This window comes from Dendropsophus ebraccatus, chromosome 14, assembly GCF_027789765.1.
Source record: "Dendropsophus ebraccatus isolate aDenEbr1 chromosome 14, aDenEbr1.pat, whole genome shotgun sequence".
Classification (NCBI taxonomy): domain Eukaryota; kingdom Metazoa; phylum Chordata; class Amphibia; order Anura; family Hylidae; genus Dendropsophus; species Dendropsophus ebraccatus.
In genome coordinates, this window is record NC_091467.1 from 37,042,348 (window position 1) to 37,055,900 (window position 13,553).

Here is a 13,553-nt window from a genome sequence, read left to right on the forward strand (position 1 = left end):
GCTATCCCAAGGTGTTTTGCTATGGCTTAATAAAGAGCCTTCCTGATGTTTCACAAGATCCGTTGAGCTGGACATTTCTCTTGCTGTTATTAAAGTATATTGAAAATGAGTAGTTGTGGCATAGTTGGACAACAGAAAAATTAACACATGATCATTTTCAGTCAGCTTGTAAAAAAGATGATGTATGATTAAATTCATCTTTGACCCTTGGGTATCCTTTTCCCAAATAGAGGAACTGCTCGGGATTCCAGATCTCCAAAGACTCCTTACATAGGCCTAAGCTCTCCTCCAGTCTGTTACATTTACAACCATTTGATCTATGGCTATGTGATGTTGTTGCTCTAACATTAGATGACTGGAAGGATGTAGACGGCTCCTACTATAACACTGTGGTAGGTTTGTATTTTCCTATACAAAGTAAATTCTTCAGAATTTACAATACACCATTTAGGCTGAAAAGGCCTTTCTCTGTGTGTTGAGGTTGGGACATATTTTCACTCCCAGTGGTTTTGATCTGATGCTTGTGAATTTCTCAATCTCTATTTCTCCTTTCCTAGAATTATGAGCCCTTTCGGTATGACTACTAGGTCAGGTGGTAGCAGAGGGATGCTTAGTTGTCCCTCCAGTGCCCTGTGTCCCTCAGTGTCCCCCTGCCATCATCCTCTCCAGCAGCCACAGAGAACATTTGCTGTAAAGTTAATTCACATACCAATTCTAGCTTTCTCCTACGAAGTTTTTCAGTCAGAAGTGATGAATATTTTGCTGCTTTGTCAGTTGTCAACTTTTCCTGAAGCTTTTCCATTATTTGAGCTTCCAGAGTTCCTTTTACTTGAGATTCCTTCTCAATTTGCTTTTGTAGTGAGTTTAACTCAGTCCAGCGTCCAGCTCTTTCCTTAAGTGGTTAAAGACAGTGAATAGAAGACTGATAAATAGCAATATGTGTAAATCTGTATTACATGTAGCACAGCACAGCATGGTCTTTGTATCTATACAGCAAAAAAGAACTGCGGATTGTTGTTTACCATACTCTACAGTCAAAGTTAAAGGGGTTATCCAAGATTAGAAAAAGCATGGCAAATATTTTGCAAAAAACAGTACCACACCTGTCCAATTCAATGAAATTGAGCTGCAAAACCACACACTGAGAAAAGGAGATGTGCTGTTTCTGAAAGAAAGCAGCCATGTTTTTGTAAGCCTGGACCCTATAGGTTGCACCATCTAGGTTGTGGTGTATCGACACACAATCCACGTAAATGGGGTAGCAGTGTGACCTCAAAGTCCAGCAAACCTGCAGGTTTTAAACTCTGTGGGTCAGGTGCTTAGTGCCCTGGCCTACGGAGTAAAAGCAGTTGAGTGGTGATGCGCAACATCACCACTTACCTCCTCCAGACATGCAGTAAGCAGCAGTGCATAGCACACTACTTCTTACTGTACATGAACCCAGAATGCCTGCTCTAAACAGGGTTTCCTCCTCAAGAGCAGAAAGCTTCTTGGGGCCAGATAGTGGGGAAAGCTCCAGCTCCTGTCTGTATTGCTCCTTCCTCTGCACTGCAGCCTCTAGTGATCATGAGACTGTCACTAGAGCAGTGGCGTAGCTATAGGGGTCGCAGCGGTCGCCATGGCGACCGGGCCCCTACGCTAGGGGGGCCCGCACGGCCCCCCTTGCCACTTGTCTCTGAGCATCCCGAAAAGCTGCACGGCGCTTCTCGGGATGCACTGATCGCTTTGATGTTCCGCCCGCACAGTGAGTATTCCCTCCCATAGGCTGCCGGCATTTCATACCAGCAGCCTATGGGACGCCGGAACGTGACCTCTCCGGCAGGCGTGATGATGTGACGTCATCACACCTGCCGGAAGTCCCGTCCCTGCGGCTCGCAAGATGGAGCCCGAATAGGAGGAAGAGCTGCTGCCTGCAGCCACAGCGCGGATTAGGTGAGTATGATGTTTGTTTTTTTAGGGGCACCTCTGGGGGCATTATTAGTTAATGGGGGGCACCTCTGGGGGCATTATTAGTATATGGGGGCACCTCTGGGGACATTATTAGATCATGGGGGGCACCTCTGGGGGCATTATTAGTTCATGGGGGCACCTCTGGGGGCATTATTAGTATATGGGGGCACCTCTGGGGCATTATTAGTGTATGGGGGCACCTCTGGGGCATTATTAGTGTATGGGGGCTCCTCTGGGGTCATTATTAGTTCATGGGGGGCACCTCTGGGGGCATTATTAGTATATGGGGGCACCTCTGGGGGCATTATTAGCTCATGGGGGAACCTCTGGGGGCATTATTAGTGTATGGGGGCACCTCTGGGGGCATTATTAGTTCATGGGGGGCACCTCTGGGGGCATTATTAGCTCATGGGGGAACCTCTGGGGGCATTATTAGTTCATGGGGGCCACCTCCGGGGGCATTATTAGTTCATGGGGGCACCTCTGGGGGCATTATTAGTTCATGGGGGCCACCTCTGGGGGTATTATTAGTTCATGGGGGCACCTCTGGGGGCATTATTAGTTCATGGGGGCACCTCTGGGGGCATTATTAGTATATGGGGGCACCTCTGGGGGCATTATTAGTATATGGGGGCACCTCTGGGGGCATTATTAGTTCATGGGGGCACCTCTGGGGGCATTATTAGTATATGGGGGCACCTCTGGGGGCATTATTAGCTCATGGGGGCACCTCTGGGGGCATTATTAGTATATGGGGGCACCTCTGGGGGCATTATTAGCTCATAGCGGCACCTCTGGGGGCATTATTAGTATATGGGGGCACCTCTGGGGGCATTATTATTTCAGTGACGCCTCAGATCAAAGACGTCACCTGTGAGTCACTGTATGACACTTTTCTTATTTTGTAGAACATTATTTAGTAGGGGTGCCCAGAGGTGACAGCTACTACATTATCTGTACTCAGAGATATCACTGTGTTATCTGTGGTGTTACATAGGACTGCAGGTGACATCTACATTATCTGTACTCAGAGGGATATCACTGTGTTATCTGTGGTGTTACATAGGACTGCAGGTGACATCTACTACATTATCTGTACTCAGAGATACCACTGTGTTATGTGGTGTTACATAGGACTGCAGGTGACTACTACATTATCTGTACTCAGAGGGATATCACTGTTATCTGTGGTGTTACATAGGACTGCAGGTGATATCAGGTGACTTCTCCAGGTTGCAGAAGTTCAAACTTCATCGTGCCCTGCTGACAGTTTATTATGGGAGTTGTAGTTTTGCAGCAGGTGGCTCTCCAGGTTGCAGCACTACAACCCCCATCGTTTTCAACTGGCGGTTTATTATGAGAGTTGTAGTTTTTCAGCTGGAGAGTCAAAGATTGGAATACAATGATTAGACAATGACACAGTACAGTCCATTAATTATAGGGGGCAGTAGTGCAGTACATGAGGTGGAGGCAGTGACAGTGCATTAGAACATGGTGGCACATTAGAGTAATTGGATATAACGTTAGATATGACTTTGCCTAATCGGGTGAGATGGGGGGCCCCAAGTTAACATTTTGCACCAGGGCCCATCAGCCTTTAGCTACGCCCCTGCACTAAAGTATGCAGTACAGATGAAGACACAGCCAGGAGTGGGGAGTGTTAAGTGCAATATCCTCACTGAGGAGCAAAACATTAGTAACTTTGTATAGGTCACTGCTGTCTGGCCCCTAGGAGGTTAGGTCTGGCGCAGTGCGCTAAGCCGAGCAAGTGGGGGAAAGAGTAACAGAGTAAGTATATAGGGGTGCTATATATGCTTGCTTATATTACTGGGTAAAGAAGCTGCTGTGTCTGCTGGAAAACATAGAAAGCTTCTCCTGTGGAAACTGTTTTTTAACCATAAAAACATTAGGAAAGATAACAGAACCTACAAAAAATACTATAAAGTGGTACTTCTGTATGTTAAAGGGGTACTCCAGCGTGGGGGTTATTTTCACTGAGTGGCTGAGCAGACCTGAGACGTCACGTCTCGGGCCCGCGTCAGACACCCGGAAGCGGCCGGGAACTGGGCGCCGGAGCGCCACGATGCGGGAGCCGCCGCTGGAACCGGGGAGGTGAGTGGACGTCTTTTCTTTCAGCCACCTCCTCCCCGGACAGAGCTAAAAATAGCCCCCACGCTGGAGTACCCCTTTAAAACTAGTTAATGTGGTGAATACTTTACTGACTGTTACATTTCTATACCTGTTACTCATTACAACAAAATTTATTTTTTCATTTTTAACATCATGTAGTAATGTACTTACTGTGGTCACCCTGCTTAAAGCTTGCTCTGTCTCCTCTAATGTACGCATGTATGTGCTGAACTCTACTCTCAATGCTTCCTGCTTAGCTTGACACTGAGAAATCAGCTTTTTGCTCATGGCTGCATCACTCTCTGCACGATTAATCATAAATGCAAGTTTCTCATGTTTTTCCTCTTCCTTTGTAGCAGATTTCTTATAGCCTTCTATTTCTGTCTCCATGGAGAGAAGTTCTTGCTGTGCCAAGCTAAAAATGCAAAAATATTATTCTAATGACCATTTTTATTTGTATTGAAGTGTTCATTTCGCTTTAGTAAAACTTGATGTGGCATGAAAAAAGTTTTGCTCAGTTGGGGTTTGGGTGTTCAGGCACCCACTGACTGTTAGAGAGGGCAGGGAGAAACGCTGTACTAAGTCCATCACTCAACGATCAAAACTTTTCACACAACAAGATTTTTTAGAATTTTTAACTGTATGCATTTTACTGTATTGTATCTACCAGGTATGTTCACACTAAGTAATATAGGTGGAATTCCGCCTGCCTCAGTGTCTCTATGGGATGGCTCGCACGCCTTCGCTTTCCACTCAATGAATTGACATGTCAGCGGAGGAGCATGAGCCATCCCATAGAGAAACTGTGTGACACTGAGGCAGGCGGGATTTCGCAGCGGAATTCCGCCTATATTACTCAGTGTAAACTTATCTAAAGTGCTGTATCACTTATATTTCTGTGGATATGCTCTGTAAACACAATTTGGACCACAGACACTGTAATTGATTGGCCGTATGAAGCTACGTTCAGACTTGATGGAGGCCCCTCTATGATGTTCAGATATCTGACTGGTGGAATAACCAACAGACATGCCCTGTAACTGTCCTCAATAGTTAAAAATATTAATGTAGTTAACCCTTTAAGGACCAGGCAAAGTTTTGTTTTTGCACTTTTTTTTTATTGCTTGTGTTTACCGCTTGCATTTTTTCACCTATTACTTTATAAGTACATGCTTAATTTTTCCATAAAATATGCTGCAAAACTGGAAAAAAGAATTTGCGTGATGAAACTGAAAAACAAAGTACTGACAGTTAAAACGATTTATAGCATTTTATATTTATTTCACTACTTTTTACAACTATTTTACTAATCCTAGAACAGGCGAAGACTAGAATTGCTTTTGTTTACAGTTTGGCTCTTATCTAATAAGATCATATAAGTATGGCCTTCCTTAGGAATTACCCACCGAAGAGCTTCCTTCATAGCAGCATAGGCTTCATCCCTTCTTGTCATTCCAATAAGGCTGCTATTCCACTGTTGTAGTAGTTGCTTCTTTTCAAGACATATAGCTTCAATTTCCATGTTGGCCTGTAAGTTAATAAGCAGTGTTTTCTTGGTGACCATATTTTTTTAATGTTACTGTTCATTCAAGTCTTTAGGACAGAAAGTAGCTAACCTCAGCCACTGCTTCCCGTGCAGCTTTTGTATCTTCTCTTTGTGCACAAATTTGTGATTCATACATAGCAATCTGCTCTTTAAGTCTTTCCACTTCCCGTGTTAGTCGATCCACAAACATGTCCTAAGGAGAGAAAAAAAAAAGAAAGGTTTGTGTCTCCTTTGAAGGCAGTATCATGCCATTGAAAAAGAAAACGCACTGCAGTGGACTGGAGTGGGGAGATGGGAATTAGGCTCAGAAAGTAGTATCTGGGGTCGCTTTTTAAGACTGCCCTTACACACAGGGCTAGCAGCCATGGCTAGACTCTAACCTACTGTTATGTTCCCACAGAGCCAGGGATGCTGAGAATGAAGGTAATTTTCATAGCTTCAATCTCAGTACTATTGTCATTAAATCTTATAAATAATCTAGGTTTATTTATTATTTATTTATGTAAATTTGAAAATTTGGTGCACAACGCTTTTTGCACGACGATTTTGGGCGACGACAGCCCCGATTATCTGGGGCAGGAAGACAGCACCAGATGAATATTTTAGAAGAGGGAAGGGCAGATCATCTGTATCATTGGCCCCAATGCACCAAACTTTATTATTTAATTAAACTTACGTTTTAACTAACACAAAGCTAAGGATGAAGGTAAGAAAAATTACCTTAATCCTTAGTGTGCCTGGCGCTACAGGAACATAACAGCAGGTTAGAGTTACCTATCCTTCTATTGGTTTCATTTTAATAATATTTGCAGGCTTGACTGGGACTTGTTGCATTAGGAAGTTGAAAATCCAGGTGTGGCCTTATCGGTGAATTGGTTGTGACTAATGCTGGGTTTACACGGAGCGATTATCGGGCGAATTTTCACGATAACGATCGAATTCGAACGATAATCGTACGTTTAAATGTGGCGAACGATCGAAAAATCATTCATTTTGATCTTTTAACAGGTTCTTAAATCGTCGTTCATCATTCGCAAAAAATTCGCCGATCGTTCCGTGTAAACAGTCCTTCACTGATTTTCCCTATGTGTGAGATAGGCTTAAGCGATCGCAAAACGATCGCAAAACGAATTTTCTGTACGATATATCGTACCGTCTTAACGCTGATCGTTATAAAAAAAAAATCGTTACTTCGAAATCGTTAATCGTACGATCGGGCAAATTATCGCTCCGTGTAAACCCAGCATAATGGTGCGTTTACACAGACAGATTTATCTGACAGATTTTTTAAGCCAAAACCAGGAACAGACTATAAACAAAGACCAGGTCATAAAGAAAACACTGAGATTTCTCATCTTTTCTAATCCATTCCTGGCTTTGGCTTCAAAAATCTGTCAGATAAATCTGTCTGTGTAAACGCACCATAAGAGTCCATTTACACAGAAAGATTATCTGACAGATTATCTGCCAAAGATTTGAAGCCAAAGCCAGGAATGGATTTGAAAAGAGGAGAAACCTCAGGCTTTCCTTTATTACCTGATCTCTGTTTATAGTCTGTTTCTGGCTTTGGCTTTAAATCTTTGGCAGATAATCGGTCAGATAATCTTTCTGTGTAAATGGACCCTTAGACCGCATTCCCACATTTGCAATCAGAACAGCTGAAACCATGTTCCGATTTCTTCGATAGCTTTGGCATGCTGCTGGGATTATTGGTACCATTGCACAGCTATTGGAGAATAAAACAGGGGTTGTGGATTTGCATTCTGATCATAAATGTGGGGACCAGGCCTAATACTGGCAATTGCACTAACAATAATAGTTGCAGACTGGACCTGCCACTGCTTAAAGTGGCAAGTCCCAGTGCAGCCTGCAAATACCATTAACACAGCACTAGCTGCAGCTCCTAGCACTGTGTTTGAGAACTTCCTAAGGATATATTCACATGTAAAGTATATGCTGCAGATCTTACTGAATGTAAAGTGTACCCTCAAAAGTTTATGTCCCCAGTGATCTTCAGCTCCAGCATGGAGGGACGCAGCCTGTGCTGGGCTGTCAGGTTGCCGATGTCCAGTGAGATCCATGTATAAATTCTATTAATTAGAAAAGGGCTCATGGATGGAACTTGCTGAATGTCATTGCCTTTCAACTGTACTGGCCATCATGGAAAGCATGCGCCCACGCTGGAGTTGAGGATCACACTGGACATAAATTTTAGGGGGACGTTTTAAATGGGAGAATCGCCAATAAAAGAAGTCTCGGGTTGGGCCTAAAACCCACAATAGGGTCTGGTTGTGTTATGTGTTGAATAAAGTAGAAAGTAGCACGAAGAGCAAACATGGTGTTTCTTATGTGATGCACTAGGTTCAGAGTCTGCCTGGTAGGGGCACTGTGTATGTTGGATTAGAGGACAAATGGCAAATGTGTTCTCAGAATACAGTGTTGTGAAGGTATATAATAAAATATATCAAAAAATTGTAATTCCTTGACTGAGACTCAGCAAATATATATTTTGCACATGGAATCTGCGTATGTGGAAGTCTCCTCTTTCTGCCATGCTGCTGGACAACAGACCCTCTTGTCAATCAAGCTATACCATCTTGGATGTATTGAGAGGAGCCTTGGCCCTAAATGGAAGTACCAGACCTTTACTGGGAAGTTATGAATATGCAAAGAACTGTGCCCTATCTCTGAACTGGAACCAATGAGAAGTTTACATGTGTATTCTTGTCCATTTTGAGCCCACCCTGAACTGTATAAGACCCCACTGTATTTGCAATAAAGTGTGCGCACCCTGCTGAGAGAGGAGCGATACCAACGCAGGTGTCTGGTGTTAATTTTCTCACTGCCGGCCTCAGCATCATTGATTGGGACAGGAATAGTCATTCGAAGAAGAAGAGTGAAAGCCAAGACCTGTTTCCATAGCCATACCTGTTTCCGCTTCTCCACCTCGGCCTGAATTCTCACAGATTCTGTTTTCTGAACAGCTTGTTTCATAACTAAGATGTCTGAGCGCACATCACTGGACATATTCTCCATGTAGAATAAACGCAATGCCAAATTCTCCACCTCAGTTTGCATAGAAGATACTGGAAGAAAGACAATGGTTTATTGAAGAAAAGCCTTGAATGAGATTAAAAATCAAACACAAAATAAGTATATGGAAAATTTACCTTATACGCTAACATGACTACAATAGCTAACATTAGATATTCTAGTATATTTCCATGCTATGAAAGTAGTAAGAAGAGAAAAACAAATTTGCTTACTTTTTCCCTAGAAATGCTCATTTCCCTAGAAATGCTCATTCCCTAGAAATGCTCAAATAATCGCCCTATGTAAAAGTGCTAGAGATCAGCCGTGCTAGAGAAATGCCTGCTTGTTGGCTGATTTGATCTTTTGTACAGTGATAAAATATCTTATGTTTTTTTTATGCTGGTCTAATTGCTAAACAGCAGTGATCAATCAAGGACAGTACTAGTCACTAGTCGCACCTTTTTTGCGTTCACTATCTGTACTGTGATGTGTTTTCTTGTACATATTTCTGATATTGTCCAGCTCCTCTTCCACCTGCCTTCGTAAAATGGAGATCTGAGAATGTGTATCATGTTGCTTCTCCAGTCCCATCTGCTGACGAGCCAATTCCTGTTGTATGCCATACAGGATCACACCAAGATCTTCACGTTCACCTTTATTTTTCTTCATTGATGTACTCTGAAAACACAGTCAGGTATTAATTGTAAACCAAAGAAAACTAATACTATTAACAATTGCTGTAGCAAAAAACACCACACGACTGTGCATTGGCTCGCTCTGCAGCGAGATGGATTTCTCATGGCTGTGAGGTTCACAGCTGCAGCCACTTGTGGGTTGCAGTGCGACCCCATTCACTTACCTAATTAGCAAACCCGATTACAGGACACGTTGGAAACTTTGGGTAGGAAGGGTCTATCATGTCATTAACTGATGTGCATCCTTAGCAATATTTAGAGTACAGTATAAGCTTGAACAGCTCCCATAGGTTGATTCAACTTAAAACAATACATGAAATTAATGTAAGATCATTTTTCTTGCAAGAGTTGTAATCTTAAGGAACTGGTTTTGCTCACATTCTAGTTTTGAGGAAATGTAAAAAAGGTGGTGCAATATGAATGATCTGCAAAGAGAAGAAGGGTGTTCTTTCCTTTGGGAGGGTTTAAGGGAAATGGGAATTGTAGAAGGTTTTAAAGGCTCTTTTTTTGTTCGGGTCATAAGATCTGTGGTTAGGTAGATAATATAGACATTAACTTTGCTTGTGATAAACTGGCATAAATGTTTTTCCTGTTTTGAGATTCCCAGATATTACCCTAAGAGTCTTGTAATGTGTGGGATCAACAAAGACCCTGCACTGGGAAGAAAGGACAAGCCCTGTAAGGTCTGTGGAGAGGTTCTCTGCATAGTAGGACACTGAATGCGATAAGCAAATTACATCCAGCTTCCTCTCCTGCCCAGCAATGATCACATAGATTGGAGCACAGCAGGAGCTGCAAAGCCCACACAGTTTTAGGGCACAGTGCTGAATCAGTGCTTCACCTGATCACTACTCCGTCAGCATTTTTTAACAAGCTGCAACTTTTTTTTTTGCAAAAGGTGTATAAGGTTACAAAAATGTGGTCACTATTTTTTCAATGCAAGACAATTTACAGTGTTAGGCCATGTTCTCATGTAGTAAGACGCCGACCAGGTAATGGAACGGCCATTCTCAGAGAAGATCATCCCGGCTGGTACTGCAGTACTAGCCAGATGATCTTCACTGCCGCTGAATTCGGATGCGGGTACATCAGTGTGCGCCGTATCCAAATTCCCGGGTGCAGAGCTGCACGCTCCATTGTGTGCAATGACAGGTTCTCTGCGGCCTCTATTCAATGAATAGCACCTGCAGAGACTGACACGTCAGTTTTTTGCATCGCCGCTAGGGATCCTGGCCGGAGTGTATACTATGGGGGACATTTAGTAAGGAAAAAATGCATATTTTTCAGCGGAAAGGGGCCAGATGAATAAATGAATAAATTTATTTGCATCTGGCCACTTTCCGCCCGGTACACCAGGGGGGCGGGGAGGGGGTGTGGAGGGGCGGAACGGGGGGGGGGGGGGCGCACACAGAGTCTGCTCTATTAATCATTTGCTTTGCTAAAAAATAGTCAGGATACCTAATCCAGCTCTGAGCTTACGTAGTGTAAACATAGCCTTACATGTTTGCCATATATAGATTACTTTTACGTACCATTTCACGCAGTTCCATATCCATACTCTGTATCTGCTTGGTGAGGTAATTCTTAAGAGCTGTTTGAAACCTTGTCATCAATGGCTGCCAAAGAAATTTCAAATATCATTATCTCCATCCTGCTTTATAACATTTAACAGATATATGCAGAATTACCACACACTTTTCAAGCTGCCTAAATCATTCTTAGAAGAACCTGTCAGTTTCCTGGGGTCTCACACACAAACCTTGGGACCTGACAGTTGAGGAGCATATTATTCCTGGGATGTTCTCCTCACCCTGCTCTATTCAACTCCTGCTGCGGTGCCCCCTACTCCATCATACAATCACAGGGAACTCAATAGTCAGGTGAACATTTTTACTAAAGTATTGTATTTCCCCCCTAAAAGTTATACAAATCACCAATATACACTTATTACAGGAAATGCTTTCCCTGCACTTACTACTGCATCAAGGCTTCACTTCCTGGATAAAATGGTGATGTCCCGACCCGACTCCCAAAGCTGTGCAGGCTGTGGTTGCTGGAGAGGATGATGGCAGAGGGGTGCTCAGTGTCCCTCCAGTGCCCTGTGTCCCTCAGTGCCCCCCTGCCATCATCCTCTCCAGCAGCCACAGCTCTGGGAGTCGGGTCGTGACATCACCATTTTATCCAGCAAGTGAAGCCTTGATGCAGTAGTAAGTGCAGGGAAAAAAGCACTTTATAAGCATTTCCCGTCATAAGTGTATATTGGTAATTTGCATAGCTTTGAGGGGGCAATACAATACTTCTCCTTTAAAGTTCTATTTCTGTTTTATGTGGGGTTGCATGGAGAAGAAGAGAACAGCATTGGAAAGTGAAGCCCCTGTGACCTAAAAGTAGGCCATAGACATTATTGTCAACAACTGTGTAAAGGAGCATCTCATCTCTTCCCTGACAGTGAATAGGTGGATTGGGTAGTTGGATTCCAACATGTTTGATCATTTTGAGATGATAAATCACCACCAGAGGAGTCTCTACTCTCCACATTCAGGCCAAGCTAAGCCCCACTCATTAAAGGGGTTGGCCACTTTATACTAAACTTTTTTACTGTATTGCAAAAGCAGGCTTATGCCACCTACTCACAAGCTGCCAGGCCCCCTTGCTGTGCCATCACTCCCAAACCTGTGAACATTAATCCTGTCCATAATATGGTTGTGCGGAGCATATAACATGCACGTCACTCAGCATCTTCCCCAGGCATATGCAGGCACGTTGGAGAATGCCAAGTGAGTGCATGCCACATGCTCCTCCATGCATGGACAGGGCCGGAAAGGGCAGCACAGCGAGGGCACATGGCAGATTTTATTTGCAGTAGGAAGTACAACAAAAATATATATGCGAGCAGATGCTTCCTGTTGCAATACAGGGATAACTCTAAGGGGTACAAGGGAGACCTGGCTGCTTTTCTTGAAAAACATAATACTACACTTCATAGGCACTAGATTTCTGGAGACAGGGCGAGATTTGTTCTGATTGTCAAATTTTGTGGAGGAATTTCTCCCCCCTGGTATGGAGCAAATAGCACCTGCCTCACTTTACTCTGGTTCAACACAACAGGCATATAGGCTGAACTTGAAATTGTTATATTGTGTCATTTTTTTAACCTTATCAACTATGTAACCACCAGAGGTGTTTGACAGAGGCGTTTACCCCACTCCCGATTCAAGCCAAGATGAGCAGCTTTTAAAAGTGTATGAAAAGGGGAATTCTCAGGAGAGATAGCTGGTGACTAACAGTGCTCTGGTGTGTATGCCCTGCATTAAACTTAGCAGCTATTTAGTCACCTCTTAGTAAACACATAAAATCATAAAAGGTAGTTACCAGCTACCAAATAAACATTATCTTACATGATCTGGATCTAGCACCACCAGTTCTTCTTCATCATCATCATCTCCTTTTTGTTCTTTTGGCGTCTCTCCTGTATTGTTCCGATCTATCTTTTCATAATCCACAATGGCCATTTTTACATTTAGCGGGGAAGACACCGCTACTGTGCCATCATCTGGAATAACATATAATATTTATAATAATTATCATCATATTAACAACCACAACAAGTACACTAAGGCCACAGAAGGAGATTTAACCTGAGCTGTCATCAGGAATTCCAAGGCCTTAGGATGCTGTTACAAGGCTCGAACAATAATGTAATGTTTACTGAATCTATTACTCTGCTCGATTATCGTTTAACAAGGGCTGCTAAACTGTTCATACATAACCTCTCAACAATTTATTCAATTGTTAGCCGCCGGCCATGCATTGCTATTATATGTAGCAATAAATGGCCGACACCCGATGATTTTAGGTCTGGACCTTAAGATCAATTCAAAAGCTGACTGTTGTCTCTATTACACTGAGCAATAATGGGCCAAATTGGCCTGATTCAGCTGATTATTGCTTCCTGTAATAGGGCCCTTATACAGCTAAATTGGCTAAGCCCCCCATACATACAAACACGCTGGCCACTACTGATTTCCTTCTCCTTTTTTAGAGTTCTTACTGGCATTTTGTAACAGGAATTTTTTTACGTAAATTTAAAAAGAAATCATATTTTTTAATTTTAACCACTTGACCCTACTATCAGTGCTGATAAAATGCACTCCAAAGTAGTAGGAGCTTTGTGCACAAGTTAGCAGAACCACTGAAAG

General features: G+C 43.0%; 1 protein-coding gene across 1 annotated transcript in view; it reads right to left on the minus strand.

The window, feature by feature from the left end:
• The window catches only part of CCDC40 (coiled-coil domain 40 molecular ruler complex subunit), a 44,806-nt gene that overhangs the window by 20,504 nt on the left and 10,749 nt on the right, over positions 1–13,553 (minus strand). Inside the window, exons 4-11 of the mRNA XM_069952915.1 lie at positions 12,753–12,907; positions 10,887–10,970; positions 9,118–9,337; positions 8,555–8,712; positions 5,697–5,819; positions 5,487–5,608; positions 4,252–4,495; positions 710–892 (exon numbers count right to left, since the gene is read on the minus strand). Of these exons, the coding sequence (XP_069809016.1) occupies positions 710–892; positions 4,252–4,495; positions 5,487–5,608; positions 5,697–5,819; positions 8,555–8,712; positions 9,118–9,337; positions 10,887–10,970; positions 12,753–12,907 (1,289 nt within the window). The remainder of the gene's footprint in view (positions 1–709; positions 893–4,251; positions 4,496–5,486; positions 5,609–5,696; positions 5,820–8,554; positions 8,713–9,117; positions 9,338–10,886; positions 10,971–12,752; positions 12,908–13,553) is intronic.